The sequence below is a fragment of the Haliotis rufescens genome, unplaced genomic scaffold, assembly GCF_023055435.1.
Source record: "Haliotis rufescens isolate VD_foot unplaced genomic scaffold, xgHalRufe1.0.p SCAF_7, whole genome shotgun sequence".
In the NCBI taxonomy this organism is placed as follows: Eukaryota; Metazoa; Mollusca; class Gastropoda; order Lepetellida; family Haliotidae; genus Haliotis; species Haliotis rufescens.
In genome coordinates this window covers 25,642,210-25,664,067 of record NW_025964361.1, presented here as the reverse complement: position 1 = coordinate 25,664,067, position 21,858 = coordinate 25,642,210, and the positions used below count along the sequence as shown (strand labels likewise).

Here is a 21,858-nt window from a genome sequence, read left to right as displayed (position 1 = left end):
GTTGTTCAGTCTCTGGTTAATTGTGGTGAACCCCAGGCTCATCCATGTTTACAAATTGCTCAACAGCTCACCTGTGTCTGCTTCAAATGAAATAAATTCTCATGAAAGATGATGAAACTGGAGCACTTCTGATCTGGAGTAAGAAGGTTTCATAATGTCCAGTTGCTTTCTCAGAATGTTCCCAACTCTCTCATGAGAGATGCCTACTGTGTTGGTATGTGACGTGTGACGTCATTGATTATTCATAATCATATCATGTATATTATGAAGTTTAATGTCTTCCTGATCTTGGATGATCTTTGAGGCTTTCTCTTCAGCTTTTGAACTCTTAACAGATGCAAAGGAAGGCATGTCATCCCCTAAAGTTGACACCATTTCCACATGGATGGCTGTTGGAGTTGGTCCTTTCATTTGGAAATACTTGATGACAATGCAGTGCATGTTGATTCCTGCAGAGATATGCTGCCTGGTTGTGTATTTGGTTCAAATACAGCTTACCTCTGAATATCCGGGTTAGAATAGGTCTTCAGCAACCCATGCTTGCTGTAAAAGGCGACTATGATTGTCGTAGGAGGCGACTAACGGGATCGAGTTGTCAGACTCGCTGACTTGGTTGATGCATGTCATCATATCTCAATTGCATGGATTGATGCTCATGATGTCAATCACTGGATAGTCTGGTTCAGACTCAATTATCTACAGGACACCATCATATATCTGGAATATTGGTGAGTGTGGCGTTAAACAACAATCAACATCAACAACTTGTGACATGAGGGTGATGACAAGGACCCCCTGACTTTCATGCTTAATTTTAATCACTGCTTCATGTCAAATGCAGCTTGTAAACATGGAAGGTTTAGTACTCATACATACCATCTATTAAGAGTGTCCAATGTTTTCTTCGTAGTTAGGCTCAGAACATTTCACCCACCCTTCATAAGTTATTGTTTATGAACTTTTAGCTTGACATGTCACAACTGGGATATATTCAATATGATTACCAAAGGAGTTTTAAGCAGGATTGTTTACTTTGCCATCAAGTCCTCTCAATTTCAAAAGACCAGTGCCAGGCATCAGCTCCTGGAGAAATTGGAATCCATTTTGTGTGGAATATGAAAACAGAATCCTCAGGATTCCAAGGATCTTCAGTTTAAATAAAGCCGAGTAGAGTATGTATTCACTCATTCAACTTTTTCATCATGGCTGAAAGGAAATCTTTAACTATTTTTTTTATTGACTAATCAATTGGAAAGAACCAATAGATTTAACACTGTGGCTGGCAATGTTTGGGAGAACACCTGAAATATTGATGTGTGTTGCATGACAAGCACCTGCCCATTGTGAAAACACTGATCTATAGATAATTGGGAAAAATTATAAATATGTTGTCCAATCATTGATTTCCAGATTCATGCATGAATAATTCACATTCTTTGGTTAAAAAAGGTCATTCAGTTTTTCCAGAATAATCATACTTTGGATCAGTATAGTTTTTCAAATTATATCAAGAGCATATGGTTGGATGAAGTCTGTAATAGGCATTTAGAAGCTGGAAGAACATGAATACATGAGACTTTTTATGGATAGCAACTTCTTTTATTCTATGTCACATATGGTTGGAGTAGGAACATGTTGTCTCATTTTGAAAGTGTACAAGATAGAAAGTTTCTTTATAAAGGGCCAATGACTTTGCAGTGCTAGATTGTTCTGGTACAGTGTAGAATATCATGAGGCAGTGTGGCTATCCTGATTACTGTAAGAGTGGTGTGATTATTAGTTGTGGGACAATGCATCAGTGGATCGCAAATTTTTACTTCTCAATACAAGTATCGATCACAATCGAAACAGAGTAAAAAGTATCGATTCTGACCTTAAATATATTCTTTAATAAATGTTACACCAAACACTAATCATGCTAATTACTAGTGAAATTGTGTTGTGAAAACGTAAATATTTTCATCAATTGCGCCATACTTTACACTGCCAACTGTAAATGTTTAGTGTGCCAGGTATTTGGCCATCCTGTCTATGAAACACATGGCTTACACACCACAGAAAAGAGCATATGCAAGTATCATGATACGTATCGTATCGCGAGCAAGGTATCGTGATTCGTATCGGATCTCACAGTTGGTCCCAGCCCTAGTGGTTATGTCCTTTTGGTACAGTTGACCAGACACTTCAATCATCTTACAACCATTCAACAAAGTGACCACAGACAGGATAGTTGAAAAAGCAACAGAAAGTTTTAGAAATGCTAACCTCTTCCATGCAGAGTGTTCTGAGGTTGTGTATAAGAACAACAGCTGTTTGAGCCCATATTGCTGTGTTTTGTGCCCCTTAAATGAATTGGTAGCACATAGAAGGCCATGTTTGACAACTATTTATCATGGTCAGAACTGTCAGAAAGGGGTGTTCCATTAAACACATCATTACATAGAAGAAGAGCTCCATCAGATGACCGTATTAACTTAGAACAAATTATGGCTGAATCTCCCTGGTGTATAAAGCGCTTGATTAACCTAACTTGTCCAGGCCAGCTATCCTGACATGTAGTCATGATAACCTACACTTGTCTGCTCCCAAAGTTTCAGCTTAATAACCACTGTCAAGCCCTGTTAGATTGTAATTAAGGAGTCCGCTAGTGTGCCTCGGTCACCAGCCGTGTGCACCTTCATCTGTCTCTCGGGCCCCTCAAGCAGGGTGACTGCTGACTAGGGCATCGGATGTCTCTGATACATTACAGTGTATTCTTAACAGTGTCCAAATAAGAGAGGTCCTGGGCTCCACGTCTTCTGTGGTATTTGGATATAGGGGTGACCCTCTTCAGCTTGTAACATGAGGAACAGGTGAAGATCCAGGTTAGAATAGGTCTTCAGCAACACTTGCTTGTCGTAAAAGGCGACTGTTGTGATTGTCGGCAGATGCGACTTTTGGGATCGGGTGGTCAGGGTCGCTGACTTGGTTGATGCATGTCATCGTATCCCAATTGCATGGATTGATGCTCATGATGTCAATCACTGGATCTGGTTCAGACTTGATTATCTACAGACCTCCGTCATATATCTGTAATATTGGTGAGTGTGGCGTTAAACAACAATCAACATCAACAACTTGTGACATGAGGGTGATGACAAGGACCCCCTGACTTCATGCTTAATTTCAAGCACTGCTTCATGTTGAAACTGAATGTTTCCGGGCATGACAGGGGTCTAGATGCTGTGGTCGATGCCTGAAGGACCCCAGGGTCCTCTTTAGTTTCTAACACTGTGATCTCGAGTTAAGCCTTATGGGACTGCACTTGTTGCAAGTGCTCAGATGGTCTGTTTGTCTCCCAGAATGGAAATCTAGGAAACTGTAGAGACAGATTGAAACTGATCTTAGTTTGGATGGATTTCTTACAGTTATGGAAAGAGTTTGTCGTTTTATTTACATGAGCACTTCAACCATGGTCATCTGAGAACGTATTGACCAGCGAATATGATCATGTTGGTCAGTTCAAAGTCTCATGTAGGCAGTGGTCCATTGACCTACTTTTCTAGCCGTGCACTGAGAAGTATTAAAGTACTGGGCCCTCCTATCCTAGGCCATGTTCAAGCATGGACCCAAATATTTAATGACAATCCGCAGTTGTCTGTGATAATGTCACCTAGATCACAATATGTAATGTTTTCCTCTTAATTAACCAATTTCACTGTGCCTTTAGGTTTATCCACTGTGGGTTCTGTTATCAAAGTCACCAACCAGAGTTGCGTGTTGGAAGAGTTTCCTGGGATTGTCAGCCCAAACATAGGAGTTGAGAGAGAGAGTGCTTCCGTCTGGTCAGGAAATGAGATGATCTTTCTCTGGATGTATGGATTGGTCCGGGTTTATATACCAGATCTATACTAATCTATAGTCATTGCCTCGGGAACAAGCAATCAATTATTTTCAATTTGGTGTCTGATTACACAGTGTTTGTGAAACGGATGGTTTGGTGAAGAATGGGTTGGGGGATGTAATGTGGTGCCAAATTAAGTGCAACAAATGTAGGTTGAAATTGATAGAAAAACAACTTTGTGGATCCTCGTCTTCTGAACCTTCCAGCTGCTGAAGGAATGATAGTGGTTGCCTGCTAGACTTCAACTAATGTACACATGATGCCATTTATTATGAGTGTCAGTTTAGGTTGGTCATTCAGACACCCTCTTGAGGCTTACAGGAATGATTAGGTCACTAGCACTTATGTATGTAGTTGAAGTGATTATTGTGGAGATGGGTAATGATCTTTCCGTTCTCAAATGCATAAATGCGACTAATCTGTTGTCAATACTGTCTCGATCAGATAGGGCAGACACACTTTGGCTGAAGGGGTGCTATTTGGGGATGCATCATTGTTAATGCTATGGAAATGATCCATAGGGTGCTTAAGACATTGTACTACATAACATATGGCAATTCTTTCCTTTCTTAATCTGAGTAAACTGTTTCTACCTCTTCATGCATTATTTCCAGCACATTTTACACCCTTTACACCTGCTTTATATTTCTATCTATATTTTTAAGATCATATCCTAATTAATATTGGGACAAAACATATTTTTTTTTTTTTCACAGTTTGACATGCTCATCTTGTAGTGAAGTAACCTAAATCGATTATGTAATGGCCGCTTGTATAACTGTTCCACAGCAATAGCTATTGAACTACCCTTTCAGATGTTTTCTCTGCTGCTTTGTATCATATGATGTGACCCAGTATCATATGACATGACCCAGTATCATATGATGTGACACAGTATCATATGATATGACCGAGTGTCATATGATGTGATCCTCTATCATATGGTGTGACCCAGTATCATATGATAGTGACACAGTATCATATGATGTGACCCAGTGTCATATGATGTGACCTAGTATATGATGTGATCTAGTATCATATGATGTGACTTGTATGTAGCACGGTATCATATGATATGACTCAGTGTCATATGATGTGATCCTCTTTCATATGATGTAGTGCAGTATCATATGATGTGACATAGTATCATATAATGTGACCTGTATCATATGAAATGACCCCGTATCATATAATATGACACAGTATAATATGATGTGATCCAGTATATGATGTGACCCATTATCGTGATGTGACCTTTATCATATGATGTGACCCAGTATATGTGACCTGTATCATACGATGTGATCCAGTATCATATGATGTGACCCAGTATATGATGTGACCTGTATCATATGATGTGACCTGTATCATATGATGTGACCCAGTATCATATGATGTGACACAGTATCATATGATGTGACATAGTATCATGATGTGGCACAGTACCATATGTGACATAGTATCATATGATGTGACACAGTATCATATGATGTGACATAGTATCATATGATGTGACACAGTATCATATGATGTGACACAGTATCATATGATATGACCTGTGTCATATGCTGTGACCCAGTATCATATAATGTGACCCTTTGTTTGTGCTGGTTACTGTAATACTGCACAAGGAATAATGCTGTTCCTAGAGTAAACCCCGAGTTTGAATCATTCTTTGCCTCCTGTGACATGTAGTATAAATGTGTGTATGTGTTTCAGGTGGAGAATGTCAAGCTCATGTAGTATAAATGTGTGTATGTGTTTCAGATGGAGAATGTCAAGCTCATGTAGTATAAATGTGTGTATGTGTTTCAGGTGGAGAATGTCAAGCTCATGGACCGCTTCAATGCGAGGAAGCCAGTGGTTGGCACTCTGTACCTTACAACAACGCATCTAATCTTTGTCGACAATGCGGGCAAGCGAGAAACATGGGTAGGTCACATATTTTCCTTGCTGGTTTCTACTTCGCCCAAACCGCTGTTAATCAATTTTTTCTTGGTCTTAATGATCTGTTTAATGTGTTACTAATGACAAGTCTTGTTATAAAAGTGTCTAGGAAACCTGCCTGCCCAACAGTCAAAGCGGGGACGTTCTTGTGATGGATGCTCAAAGTTTACAACGTGCACGTCTGATGATGTGGCAGGAATCCTTTTTGTAGATCAAGTTAATAAAATAAAATATGTGAACTTATATCCTTAGTGGCATTTACATAAGTGTATCACAGAAAACTAATAATTATTCTGCTAAGCTCGTAAAATATGCATAAAATAAACTGAAATATGCAGACAAATCAATCCTAGGGTATCAAATACGCAACAAAAACTATAAATATGTTACCGAATTAGAATTAATGCATATTTTATAACTATTAGATAAAATGATTGTGTGTAAGCCGATCGCCAAATTCACTTACTGACAGTTACATTCTGGAAGAGCTTCTGCATCAAACATACTAGACAATGTACATGTTGTATCTTATTTAGTCGCTTCATGAAGAGGGAGCTGCCAGCAGACGCAGACGGGTATACTACTATTCACATAGTTTTAAATGATTTACAGGGATTGTTATGAAACAGGTTTTGAGTTAAATACCCAGATATGAAGAAACAGGTTGGTCCAAACAAATTTGAATACCCTCTAAAACTTGTGGATACCAAATACACAAATAACCAAAAGCTTATCTAGAGCTCTGATTTCATGTATAAATTAACAATGTATAATCTCTTATTATGCCCCTCTGTAGTTTTTTGTTGAAATTGTTCCATCCAGAGTAAAAGAAATCTGGACTGGCAGCATCATAAGTGGTAATTTTTCTTAATCGTGAACACTAATAATAGGGTCCAATCTTTTTTAATGTTTCACAATGCTTCCACAGAGATCGCCAATGGTCACAAATAATCTAGAGAACACTAAACTTCATAAAGCCTCTGTACTCTCTATAGACACTGTGTAGCAAGGCAAACGGTTCCCAAATGTTAGAATTGTAACTTCACTAGTCAACTTCACACAATGTTTTTCTGAAGACTCCACAGGACCAACATCATTTTGGAGTCTTCGACTTTGCCTCCATGAATTGTTTTACTTATTTTTGCAGGTTTTTCAGATCCAATTTTAATAGGAGACCCTGACTCAGGCTGACTGTAGTTTGTGATCACAGCTGGTTTTCAATTTGAGAGAATTTGGTTCATTTAACACAAAACCATTACACAATAATGGATTGTAATTATTGATGTGTTGATGGATGGTCTCAAAAGTTTTATTTGTGATAAATTAATACCTCTACATGCATCAAAGCTTGAAGTTATGACAGAATCTCGAGCTGTCCACAAATAGATGAGACTTATGAAACATGGCCACCAGAGTTTTGACAGCTTCGGTCTCACTTCCCTATGTTGCAGTCTCAAGATCAAACTTAATTTCCTGTTAGGTATTAATCACTTTGTGGCTTCTGTCTTGAAAATGATTGAAAGTAAAGAAACGTCCTCATCTCGGAGCAAGGCTTATTACATGAAGTTCTCAAGTGTAAGCAGAATCTTGATCAAAGTCTTGTCAGAACCTCATGTTTTGAGTTGAACATGTTTTGTCAGAGAGGAACACTTTGGCTATCATGTTGGTTCCTAAAGGAAAAATGTCTTGATTCAGTCATGATGAAGATTCTGTGCTTTAAGTTTAAGATGAAATCAATGACATTGATTCAGTCTGGTTGAATTATTCAGGAAATCAATACTGAATCTTCTTCAAAGGAGTGTATTCAGTCCAACTTTCTATTGGACAGTCTTGACTATTTTTTAGCCATGGATATTCAACAGAAAGTTTACCATTCAAAGTATTTCACATTTTCGTAGTTCCTGGTTTTTTGACAATGGCAAGGCTGAGTAGTCACCAGTGAGTGACTGTAAATGGTTTTTAACCCTGGGTCACCTTCGGTAATGATGTCTATGAATTGTGAATGTGGATGACGCCTGAAGAGTGCCATGTCTTTGAGCACGTTACTGCCCAAGATGCCATTCTGAGACAGCCTTAATTAAGACATAATGGCATGGTTGTTTCTTTCATAGGATTGTATAAGCTCACTGATCATTTTCTCTGACACCCTGAAAATTAAGAATTGATGTTAATGATTAGAAAATGACGTCTGAGAGAACTTCTTTGTTGTAAGTTTAGAATTAATAACAAAGAAGGTACATAGTAAGAATTTATACTTTGAATATTGAATGTTAACATCTTATGTTTAACACTAATTCGTATGTTATGTTTAGAGGATTGAAAGAAAATTGAATATTCCGCCTTCTCTAGATTTCATCAATATGGACCCACCAGTGTGCTCAATGAATATATTTGTTCTCTGCATTTCTAAGAGTCATCAAACTTCATCTGCATGGTTAATGAGCACAGACACATGCAGGGTTTTAAGGGAGAATTTTCTCTTGGTCAGCACAATGCAGTCTCTGGTATGTGGAATGTCATCATCGGTGTTGGGATTGAAAGCTGACTTTACATTTGAGTTAGGGTGCTTCACACTCAAGTCTGCAATTACCACAGAACTTTCGTGCCCTGCTTTGAAGGAAGCGAAGGACTTGGCTGGTTTCCAGGTTGGACTCTAGCCATTATTCACTAAACCAACAAACCACTGGCATCTTCGAACTTTGCCAGCCTCAGAGAGAATATAGTCATCAACATAAGCACATCTCTGCTGCCAAGGTGTTGTTAATATAAGCCAAAGCATGTTATTACAGGGATTTTTTCTGGGATTCTTAACAGTTCTTTTGGCAGGCAAAATGGGAAAAAATCATTATTTTGCTCAGACTAGTTGACATCTGTCAGAAGGGAAGTAAACACTTTATAGTTTCATCCTGGACATAATTCTACCACTAAATACAATATAAGATAATCCTCAAGACAACGGTTGTCTGCCTTTGCGATAACTCTCTCATCAATTGAAGAAGGTGGATGGATTTCTGCATCCTAACATGGCCAGTTCATGTGTCAGTGGTATTTACATGTGATATATCGGAGCAGTAGCCTGCAGACTTGGAAGTGATGCAAAATCGGAAGAAGAATGTTGTTGGGAAGCCTAGTGGATAAGGTCAATCAGGTTAGCTGGGTAATGTCATGGAAAGCTTCTTGCGTAAGACTGTCATGAGAGACTGTCAGGGCACAGGGTATTTTGTGTAGGGAAGGAGTAAATTCCGTCTTTGCGTGGTAACAAGGCTTCGTTAGTTGAGATGAATTTGCGGACTGAAACCTGGTATATGTGCGCAATGACAGCACTGAACTTCAACATTTTAGAATAATAAATTCAGTAATAATTCTTACAGGAACACTGCTTTGTGGCATTAGACAGCAGAGAAAGTTTAACAAACATTTACCTTTTCATGCACATTGTGTGAGTGGTGGGTGGTACCAGGAGATCAGGACATGCTTACCCTTTTTGTGAACACCTGGTGTCATCACATTTTCAGCAAACTATTGATACATTTTTCACCACCTTTTTGCCTTTTCGCCAAATAAAATCTGTTTCGGAAGATAATCGACCCTGATTATTCTCTGGTGTTGACATTCAATATTTGCTGTACTCTAGATAACTATTAGCAGTTGTGATTTGTGCTTGTATGTGTATGCTTATGTGTATGCGCGTGATGTTTCATGGCAGTAAATTGTTTGATGAAAACAGAGCATGACCATTACTTGATGTCCCAAACGTTGTTACCATAGCTACCTGGAGATAAATGTTTTAGCCATGGCCTCAATTACTTCTATAACATCTTAATATCAACATGTGAGAGTGATTTTGCTAATGACAAATGGCATTTGGACATATTCACCTTTATATCAATTTATCTTGCTTCTTCCACATCTTGATATCAATATCTAACAGGCAGTTTTGCAAGAGACAAATATCATTAGGACATTTTCATGACTTTATCAAATTTTGGCAGGACATGCTTCTACATCATGACCAAATTTTTAAAAATCTGCAGGAAATTTTGGATGACAAACAGTCAAATGCCCAAGAAAATGAACTGACCTGAAACCCTGTAACTCTCTCCGTTGCCATTGGCAACAGGACCAGTCTGGAGTCTAAGACTGGTAACTTTGGAGTAAGATCAAGTTTTCCTGAATTTTATATTCAATTATTATTCATTGTTATGTCAAGTATCATTCATTGTTAGCTTGATGTATTCAAATTGCTTTCTTTATCTGAGAATTTATTCAAGCTTTCCAGTTGTTTCCCTGAGAAGAAACAATTACTTAGTGTTTCAAAGCAGTTATGCAATAGCTTCCATGTGTTCACTTGCTCCTGTCATTAGTTGAAAGCAAGACTATAACTATAATAACAGGAGCCCAAAGGTAAGTAGTTACTTTTAAATGTCAGGGACAAGTATCTACTTAATGCAAACTACTTCTGTGAGCAGAAGGTCCAGATTTCGCTCCACGGCCACGCCTGTTGGGCAGACATGACCAATATCATCCTGCCATTTGGAGATGAAGATCATTTGGATTTTATTGTGGAGGCATATATGTTATAAATTTGCATAGTTTATTTTTATTAATAATAGTTTGGCTAATCGGGTGGGTTTTTTCTGCCTGTGTTTTAAAAAGAAATTGATTTGAGGCATACCTGGACCTAAAGAAATACATTTCTTCTTCCATTTTGTCAACAAGGAAGTTTTTGGTGCAAAAGCTTTTTGTTCATGATATGGCAATTTTCAAATAAATTGTTTTACAATCTTGTAAAGGTATATACGGTAAACACATGATTCTAAATAGTCCTATCCATAGTGTAGGCTTGCCTGAGGGATGGTCAAACACAAGGGCTGTAGCCATTCATGGTAGTAGGATTGTTGGCTCTGGGATAAGGCATCCAAGCCAGGTAGTTGAGGTTGTACTTCTCAGAGTGCTTACTTAAACACCTTGTCTTCAAGTAGTACATGCTGAGAAATTCAAATTTGGAATCATCATGACTCGTTCGTGACAAGTGCTTTGTTTTGAAAGGTATGCATGTGTTATTAATAGCTTAATCCCACATTTCACTTTCCCCTAAAAAGCGAGAATTTTCCAAGTTCGTAGTAATGTTTGCATTGATTTATTTGCACAGGGATAACACAAAAAGGACCCGGACTTGAACAACTGTCAGTTGCGTGATACTAGTACAACATGTCTATTCTTACTCCAAATCAATTCCTTCCTAACCCACAGAATTGTCTGGTGTCTGATCTTCTCCTGCCCTTGCAGCTAACATCAATCATCTTCCCTCGTCTGTGAAGAACATCTACTTGGAGTCTTTAATGACTTACACTTGATTTCAACAGTACCAAAAGGATTCATCTAGGATTTTTCTGCAGGGGCCAAAATTTGTTTGAAAGCAAAGAATGTAGCTGTAAAGGCTGTTTTGGATGTTAAGTTTGGGGGCTAACAGTTTGAGAAACTAACTCTGAAGTGATTGTGATCGCCTTGCATGACAATCAAACTAGGATATCAGTCTGAGGTCATTTAAAGGGACAGTTTTCTGTTTTCAGTAGAGATGATTGCAAATCAAGTAAGGTTTTTTTATGATTTAAAGTAGAGATATCAAGAATTCCACTTGGAATTCATTTTACGTGGTGATTATCATGACAAATAACTAACTGAATATTGGGTCACCATGATGCTTACAGTCTTACTGTCTGTCACTACACTGACTAAGTCACCTCCATTCTCGGTATGTGCCATATGCAGTTACAGAACACACACACTAGTCACCTACTAGTCCTTATAGGGGTCTAAGGTGTCTAAGGTGCCGCGATTCGCTTTGCAGAGTTGCGTCCCTTAGGCACGCTAGAAACCTACGATTGTGAGTTCGAATCCCGGTTCGCCCCGATTATGTTTCTAGGTTTGTCAGCACCATACCCGTGCTCGTGGGTTTCACCAAAGTGGTAAACGTCTGACACCTGCATCACTTCGGGCTTTCCTCCCACATTAAGTTGACACGCCGTGATATGACTTGAATACTGTTAAAAGCGGCATTAAACCCAACTCTCTCACTCACTACTAGTCTTTATGACACCTTAACTATTTGGCAGTTTGGCAAGGACTACAGGACTAAGCTGAGAAGAAATGGTGTTGTTATTATGGCTTACATTTAACAGGTTTTGACTATCATATGCACATGTAATAGTTATGTTTGAAATCAAAATAATTTTTTGGAATGAAAATTTAATCTCAACTATCTGTGTAAATATCAAAGGGACAGCATCCCTGCTTATAAAAAAACTCCCCATTGAACAAAAAACGTTTGCTGGTAGTGATATTATTTCTGGAAATCAATCTCTTTGGAACCTTTTCCCTTAAAGGTCATGTTGTCCTAATTGATTTGGATACTTTTTTCTGGTGAGAGAAAACTAACATTAGCCGATTAACTCCAAAACCCCAAATCAATTACCGGTACCTCAATCTTGGTGTTCTGCTCAATATCTCACCAAAGACCTCTAAGAGAAACACACAGGTGGCTGTCTGATCAAAAGGTGTAATTCGGTCCATACAGACTCTGTAAAAAAACAAAATTAATTGTGGTCTCATTTCTGTGTCTGAATGTCTAACAATAGGAGTTGTACAGGATATTATAGCGGTTGCTTGTTTGATCTTCATTTTGATCGTTCTCTACGAAAGCTCCCTAAGCCGTGGTGAGGCCCATGAAGAAGTGGTATTCTGTTTTATCGAAGAAATAATTCTTCCGGTTTCCTTGTATGTGCTGAAGTATTTCTCCACGCGTCACAAGAAAAGGTCAGCATCAGTCAGAATGTGTCAAATTTACATTTATTGCCGACTTACTTAGCCTGGCGAGTGATCTCAGCATGATGCTGAGGACTAAATCCTTCTGCCCCATTGACATCTACAGCTAGACACACAATCCTTAGGTAATGCTCAGTTGGGGCTGATGGAAATGTGGTTTGTCCCTGAAGTAGGGTAGTTCATCCAATCTGGAAGCAGCTGTAGCATAATAAATCAGTTCATGGCATCAGAAGTGATCTTAAAAACCTGGTAAGTGGGCCGGTCGGAACACAAATCTACATAATCTGTTGAATTGAGCAGGACAGGGAGAGGAGACACAAAATTTGTTCAATATTGGAGTGACAGATTCAGTTTGGGGGCCCATTTGTATGTCCATTATGGGAAGTGTCACACTCAGGCTTGGGGCTGATTGTCACCAAGGTCATGGGGTTTGCATGTGATGGTGTTGTTTTCCTCACATGGTCTCTCTTGTTTTAGCATGTACTGAACATGTCCACATGATAATGGCTTACTGTTGTCTCCACGTCTCTGCTGAATTAAGGTGTCAGTTACTAAAAACTCCGGGGCCCACTTGCTCAAAGCAATCTTGGCGCTAAGATTGTCATGAGTCTATGTTAAAGCAGCGGTAGATCTAACAGTTTTAGTCCACAATCCTTATAATGATAACATATAGCAAAACCCTTAAAAAGGGCAAATTTCTACTAGTCTTTATTATACCTTAACTATTTGGCAGGTTGGCAAGGACTCTAGGACTAGTGCCAGTTCCTAAGGCTGTTAAAGTATGGGAGTTACGATCATCTTAGCGCTGAGATCGCTTTGTGCAATTGAGCCCTGAAAGATATTATTTCTGAGAACTGTATAGTCCCCTCGTACCCATTATATGATTGGTATGGAAATCTGAAACATACTTGGTGTGTCCTGGCGTGATGTGCTGCAATGTTGTTGGTAATCCTCCATTCACTCTCTGTAAATGAACTGACACATTCAACATTAGGATATTGGTTGGAGCTTAAGTTTACTGCTGCTTCTTGTGCTTGTATTACCAAGATAGGTTTGCTGGTAAATATTACTCTGTGCCTGTGTCAGTGTCAGTGTGTACTGTTAAAGGCCACTCTCAGCAATATTCAAGCTATATGACAGCAGCCTGTACATAATCAAGTCTGGATCAGACAATCCAGTGATTGATGTTGTGAGTAAGGACCAACACCGTTGGGGTACGATGACACACAATCACCCAAGTCACCAAGTCTGACCATCGGGTCCACACCATTGGGGTACGATGACACACAATCACCCAAGTAACCAAGTCTGACCATCGGGTCCACACCATTGGGGTACGATGACACACAATCACCCAAGTAACCAAGTCTGACCATCGGGTCCACACCATTGGGTTACGATGACACACAATCAACCAGTCGCCGAGTCTGACCATTGGGTCCACACCATTGGGTTACGATGACACACAATCACCCAAGTCACCGAGTCTGACCATTGGGTCCACACCATTGGGTTACGATGACACACAATCACGAGTCGCCGAGTCTCACCATCGGGTCCACACCATTGGGTTACGATGACACAAAATCAACCAGTCGCCGAGTCTCACCATTGGGTCCACACCATTGGGTTACGATGACACACAATCAACCAGTCGCCGAGTCTGACCATTGGGTCCACACCATTGGGTTACGATGACACACAATCAACCAGTCGTCGAGTCTGACCATTGGGTCCACACCATTGAGTTACGATGACACAAAATCAACCAGTCGCCGAGTCTGACCATTGGGTCCACACCATTGGGGTACGATGACACACAATCACCCAAGTCACCGAGTCTGACCATCGGGTCCACACCATTGGGTTACGATGACACACAATCAACCAGTCGCCGAGTCTGACCATTGGGTCCACACCATTGGGTTACGATGACACACAATCAACCAGTTGCCGAGTCTGACCATTGGGTCCACACCATTGGGTCCACACCATTGGGTTACGATGACACACAATCAACCAGTCGCCGAGTCTGACCATCGGGTCCACACCATTGGGTTACGATGACACACAATCACCCAAGTCACCAAGTCTGACCATCGGGTCCACACCATTTGGGTACGATGACACACAATCACCCAAGTCCCCAAGTCTGACCATTGGGTCCACACCATTGGGTTACGATGACACACAATCACCCAAGTCCCCAAGTCTGACCATTGGGTTACGATGACACACAATCAACCAGTCGCAGAGTCTGACCATCGGGTCCAGAAAGTCGTCCCTCATGACCAGCATAGGTTGCTGGGGACCAATTGTAACCTGGAATCCCCAAAGAGTGATTACTATAGCTTTAAAGTATGCACAGAGATTATTATTCCATGAATATGGAAATCCCAGCCATCTCTCACGTTATCAGTAGCAGATTGACTTAACATTTCTCTTTTTTTATGTTCTCTGTATAAGGTTTACCTTTAATAATCATTTAGGAGAAATGGTTGCATGCATAAAGTAATCAAATTATCCAGCATTTTCAGAGAGATGCATCTGAACAGGCCTGCTTCATGATAAGTGCTTCGCAACTTTTCTGCTGATGTAGCATTTTGATTTTGAGACACATCTGATAGTGGACTGATGGTCATCAGTTCTTGAAGCAGTCCTCAAATGAAATTGCCCTCATGCTGAACATTCTGATTGAAATGGAAGCCAATTCTGGTGAATGCTTCCACCAATGTAGACTTCAGATCTGTAATTCCACTTTGCTTCCTCAGGAGTCACCATTTCTTAAACTGGATCAATATTGTGCAATTCTGCAACTATGAAATGGCAGCATTCATTGATTTAGGTTTGGGATAAGCAATGAAAGTTGGAAGAATCCTGTTCAAGGAAATGCATTATGAAACATGTGGCACTTCGTAAACATTACAACTGTGGGGTGTAGACAATCATTGATTGTGCAGGGAGAATTTAAACACTGTAAGCTTCAATAGGTGTATTGTTGGCAGAAATGGGGTCTTGCATTAGTAAACATCAGTTTTCACCAACGTTGGCACAAGACAATACTTTGGTAATAGCTTTCTGTTTTTATTCTGGTAATAAGTATGCATTAGTGACGTGTTTTGAGTTAAGAGTTTTGAAGTCACATGAAATAATGCAAGTGTTTTTAGAGAACTTTAGGTTTAGAATTAATGAAACAATGATCATTTTTGTCATAGCTTGTGTCGGGTGGCATATACTGACTATAAGTTGAGAGGACTTGCCAAAGAATCTGTTTTGTTTTTACACAAATAGTTCCTTCTAAAAGCCAAGATTTATGTAACTGAAACATGGAATTCTCAAAATACATATGTATGCTTTCCATTAGCAATGATAATAACACATTGCTTATAATATGAATAATTCCTACTCATAGGCCTTTCGTCTGACAAAGTTTTAAATTGAACCAGCTCGAAGCTTAAGCATTTAGATGGAGTTCCAACTATCAGTCTTTGCAGGAATCAATGCCTCAGATCTATCACTATCAGTTATTACAGAACATGCAGAAATGGCCAAAATGCTGATGATTGGACAAATGTGGGGTCAAATGGTGACCTGTAGGCCCCAGCACGCCTGCTCCATTGAGCCAGGTATTGATTGGAACTGGAGGATTGTATGCTTGTTCCAACTGCATACAGGCCACAAGTCTGGTTAGATTGGTCATATAGAATATTTATTGATCACATTGCGGCTAATAAGTAGTTGGAATCGGCAGGAACCCGACCAGTTATCTAAATCTTGATCACACAATTGCTCGTGCTGAAAGGGTAGGTGTAATATCTGTAATGAATCCTTCAGGCTGCGTTCTCGAGAGCAGTCAGTGTCGTGCTATCCTCCACAACTTATGGAGGAGGGGTTATTGGGGATTGTGGAGATTAGGATTCATTAGTGAGAGGATTCCCATTAATTTGATTGGTTGAGATGAGGTTTGAGATACTTCTGAAGCACTGTTGTGGCCACTAGTGGCTGAAGGGAGAATATGGTACCACAAATACTGCCGTGGAATATATGGTACATGGTCATTTGGATGTTTCGCTTTCTGAAAAACGGTGAATGTTTGGACATTGAGACGTCTCAGAATATCTGGCAGTGTTGTGTAATTTATTTGAAAATGTATAACTTGTAATACTTTGTAATCATGTCTGATATAGATGCATAACGTAAGTGGCAGCAAGTTTTGCCAATTCAACCAATTTTTCTCTTTGTAACTCAATCATTGACAGACTAGCTGCTGCATTGAATGTGACCATAACTGCTCGCTATTATTCAAATAATGAAAAATAAAGAGATTATCCATCTCATGAGAGTACAGAATGGTAATGAGTAAGAAATTAAATAGGATTTGCATGTGTAGATTTTTATTCCAGGGAAATTAGAATGCTCGCTATAGAAATTTTGGAAGCACTTTTCTAATTTAATTTGTAACTCTGGATATTAATAGGAGATTACATTTGTTGTGATGTCCCATTTTATTAGTTAATGGCAATTGTCATGAAAATAACTCTTTAATCATTTTGAGGTCTTGTTAACCTATAGAGCCCACATCTAAGCGTATCTGAAATTTACTGTTTTGGCATCCATCAAGTCATTAATCATGTTGAGCGATGTATTGCGGTAAATTTGTTCCCCGCTCGCCAGAAGCCATTAGGGTGTTTATTGAGGAAGTGTTTAACAGGAGGCATGACCTGGAATGTTGGAGCACAGTGTCCTGCTACATGGTGGGTGTATCAGTGTTTCCAGACCAGGTTTTAAAGGCTACATTATCACTGGGATTACCTGTTTCGACGTAATGTTCCAACGTCTAACTTGTAGTCCCTACACTCTCACTTTGACCTTGAACCCAGTAGGTTTCTTGATGCCCCACTTGGAATAATGTGCATATTTTATGATGAGCTGGAATCCAAATCTACACCCTAAAGCATGCTCAAAGTGCTACATTATTACCCTGCTCAATGGATCAGTGTGCACTCAATTTTCATTCTCAGCTCCCTGGGGAGTCTACAACCCAAGCTGCCTGTGAGACACATTACCATCTCTGCCTTCAGGATGCCCATTCACTGCTGGGTGAACAGAAGCAATATTACAACAAAGTCTCTTGCCCAAGGAGACACCACTTGTGTTACATGTGCTTCAGTGTAGGGCAGGACCGAAGCCATGGAAACTCCTAGGAGTCAAGCAGCCATAATCACTGCACTCGCATGTTGACCCTATATCCAGTAGGTTCAAAGTCTGTTGTGATCCTGACAATATCACTTTGACCCTGAATCTAGTAGGTTGTTCAGTGCCCCTTGTGATCTTAACAATATCACTGTGACCATAAATCCAATAGATTGTTCAAGCCCCACTTGTGAATTTAACAATATCACTATGATCCTATATCTAGTAGGTTGTTCAAACACCACTTATGATCTTAACACTATCACTATGACATTAAATTCAATAGATTATTCAAGCCCCACTTGTGATATTAATAATATCACTAAGACCCTAAATCCAGAAGGTTGTTCAAAGTCTCTTGTGATCTTAACAATATCACTGACCCTAAATCCAGAAGGTTGTTCAAAGTCCCTTGTGATCTTAACAATATCACTATGACCCTAAATCCAGAAGGTTGTTCAAAGTCCCTTGTGATCTTAACAATATCACTATGACCCTAAATCCAGAAGGTTGTTCAAAGTCCCTTGTGATCTTAACAATATCACTATGACCCTATATCCAGAAGGTTGTTCAAAGTCCCTTGTGATCTTAACAATATCACTATGACCCTATATCCAGTAGGTTGTTCCACTGTTGTTTCGCTTTATACTGCTTCATACCAATGATAAACCTTCAAAACTGACCCATGGCCCAACACTAAAGTGCATTAACAGGTGATACTCTTTAGTCATATAAAAGTTGACAGACATGATAATAATTTTCTGGACACAGAGGTTTAAGTTAGCATGGTGCTGTTGATCCTAATCTCCTCGAGGGTATGTCCTGATTAGACAGCTTAATGTCACTACAAGTCAATGATTGTCTCCCGTGTTGGTGATTCCGATCTGGAATACTTCCATGAGAACCCCCTGCCACATGGTCCCAATTGGTGGATGATGGAAGCAGTAATCTATATCGGTGATCAAGTGCCTAAGATAAATGATCATTGACCTAATTACGAAATTGATTAGTGAGTTTGATATCAACAGGAAGCTATTGTTTTACTGCTTGAGTGTTGCGAGATTGATTTGTCATCAGTAATGGATAGAGTGCACTCTGATTGGCTATATACCAATTTTGACGGGATTAGCCCTAATGGGAATTAAAGGTACACATACCTGGCTTTGATGAGATCAATCACAGAAGGGAAATGGAAGGGTAGTTAACATCACAGGCATGTGTAATGTCCATTTAATGAAGGCTGTGGAAATTGGTGAGGCTTAGCTATGCAAACTTAGCATTTAACTTGCTGCTGGCTTTGGAAGGATGTCTTGCATGAGATGTAAATCCTACGACCATCTGACATGTGTTTGACCCTTGTTTCTATGAATAAATGATATTATAGCTGTGTCCAGTTTCAGTGGAAGTGTCTATCTTGGCATTGCATGACATGAAATCATGGTTTATATATGAAACACACTGAGGGATTGATGGCGAGCTTTCTGTGTTTGGTTCAAGCTTGTACCCGTTTCCTTTCCTGATTCATCATCTTTGAGGAACAGTCAGCCTAGGGTAGCCTAGTGGTTAAAGCACCCACTCATTGCGTAGAAAGCCCTGGTTTGATTCCTCACATGGGTATGTTGTTCACAGCCCATTTGTGGTGTCCCCGCTGTGATATGAGTGGAGTATTACTAAACACAGCATAAAACACTCTCACTCACTCACTCACTCACTCACTCACTCACTCACTCACTCACTCACTCACTCACTCACTCACTCAGTTATTCTTTATTGCATGTACATGTGTTTGTGTATTGTGTTCATGCAGTATGAGACTATTGTAGCAGAAATATGCATCAGTGTTTTAAGTACTGACTCACTCACTCACCATTCTCATCCCACCCATACACCCATTGTCCTCTAAACAGAAGGGAGAAGACATGGAGGTAGTGACACACAGAAAGGTATAAGTGACATATTTAGATGACTCAAGTTGACTGCATTGTTCAGTGGCGATGAGGTGAATCTACCTAACTACCCAATATCAACACTGACTCCTACCCATTAAATGATTTTGTCCACAACGTGCCAGTCATTAAGCAGCGTATGTTGTGTCAATTTACTGGCAAATGGAGTTCCACCTTTCAAGCCTATTATGCTTCCTATCTTCAAAGTATTTCTAGCATGCTCACTCTTGTGTATCTGGCAAATGCATCAAGGACAATGAAGCTACTTTAGACTTATGGCAGAATTTCTGCCACTATTTGCCCGTTTGTTGTGTACATAGACTGGGATATTTTGTGCTTAATCATATCTTTTTCAATGCAGTTGATTATTTGAGTGGAGGCGGAGTTGTATGATTTTGTGACTATGGTAATGGATGTTGAAATGCACATAGATCACATTGTGTAAGCAATCAACATCCTTCAAACACACCTGAAAATTTGTTAGCTTAAAGATGTTTATTCACAGAATATCATGGAAATCAACTTTCGTGAAAGGCAAGAAGAAAGAGCTTTCAGGCGAACCATTGACTTGCCTTTGCATGTGTTTGTGTTGGCACCACGGTAAAGCAGAATATGCTTTTCGCGAACCCTTGATATCATTATTATTTGATAGTGATTCTTAAACTCATGCTTATGATAGTAATAATCGTACAAAGGACTCTGCTTTGGCAGAGATTTGATAGATTGTGGAAAGGGTTTTGTTGCTTTTATTTGAGTCAATTGTAAACACCCCTTATACCCTGCAGTCAGAGGTAGTAGAGACAAGCAGAAAGGGTTTACTCGGTCAACTATATACACCTTATACACTGTTGTCAGTCAACTATATACACCTTATACACTGTTGTCAGTCAACTATATACACCTTATACACTGTTGTCAGTCAACTATATACACCTTATACACTGTTGTCAGTCAACTATATACACCTTATACACCGTTGTCAGTCAACTACAGACACCTTATACACTGTTGTCAGTCAACTACAGACACCTTATACACTGTTGTCAGTCAACTACAGACACCTTATACACTGTTGTCAGTCAACTATATACACCTTATACACTGTTGTCAGTCAACTACAGACACCTTATACACTGTTGTCAGTCAACTACAGACACCTTATACACTGTTGTCAGTCAACTACAAACACCTTATACACTGTTGTCAGTCAACTACAGACACCTTATACACTGTTGTCAGTCAACTATATACACCTTATACACTGTTGTCAGTCAACTATATACACCTTATACACTGTTGTCAGTCAACTACAGACACCTTATACACTGTTGTCAGTCAAGTTCAGACACCTTATACACTGTTGTCAGTGGTAGAGGAGATAAGCCGAAAGGTTTACGCGGTCAACTAGGTAACAGTTAGTTTCAGCAAACAAGCAGAGACTGGAGACTTGGTGCATTTTATCAACTGTCGTACAAGTTCTTGTGTACATGAATCTCATGAGAATATGACTATGTCCCTGTTTGTAAAAGTAAATCTCACCTTACCAGATGCTTTTAAAGATTTAATATGAAGTTTTACTTAAATAGTGAAACACACCTAAACCATATGTAATTCTAAAGATTAAATTTTATTATTTTTGCTGCTTTCAAAAAGGTTTCAGTGAATTCACTAATTAGGCAATCTACCCATTTCTGATAAATTTAAGCCACAAGCCAAGATTCCCCTGCAGACAAATAAGTACATGGTTCGATCAATTTCTTTGCTGCAAAATTCAATAAGAGAATAATATTGGCTTTCGTGTTCTATCTCTTACATTTAATGAGATCAATATCAATGTTTATCCTTAATCGATTTGGAAATTTTACAGCAACTAAAGTTAATTCTTTGCTTGTTGAAGATGACAGCACGAAGTCATCCAATCCAATTACTGATGATCATCACTTTCTTGCTTGAATCACTGAGTCAAAAAGCTTGCAAACTTGTAAATATATTCATTGGCAGTACATGCCATTGATTTACATTCATGTGGGACATTGACAGCTTTTATAGGAGATGGTGATGATG

At 39.4% G+C, this 21,858-nt stretch overlaps 1 protein-coding gene across 5 annotated transcripts in view; it reads left to right on the top strand.

The window, feature by feature from the left end:
• Positions 1–21,858, top strand: part of LOC124137488 (myotubularin-related protein 6-like) — a 107,491-nt gene that overhangs the window by 37,449 nt on the left and 48,184 nt on the right. For all 5 annotated transcript variants that reach the window (XM_048387640.1, XM_048387641.1, XM_048387642.1 and 2 more), the window contains exon 2: positions 5,699–5,815. In XM_048387640.1, coding sequence (XP_048243597.1) covers positions 5,699–5,815 — 117 coding nt within the window. The remainder of the gene's footprint in view (positions 1–5,698; positions 5,816–21,858) is intronic.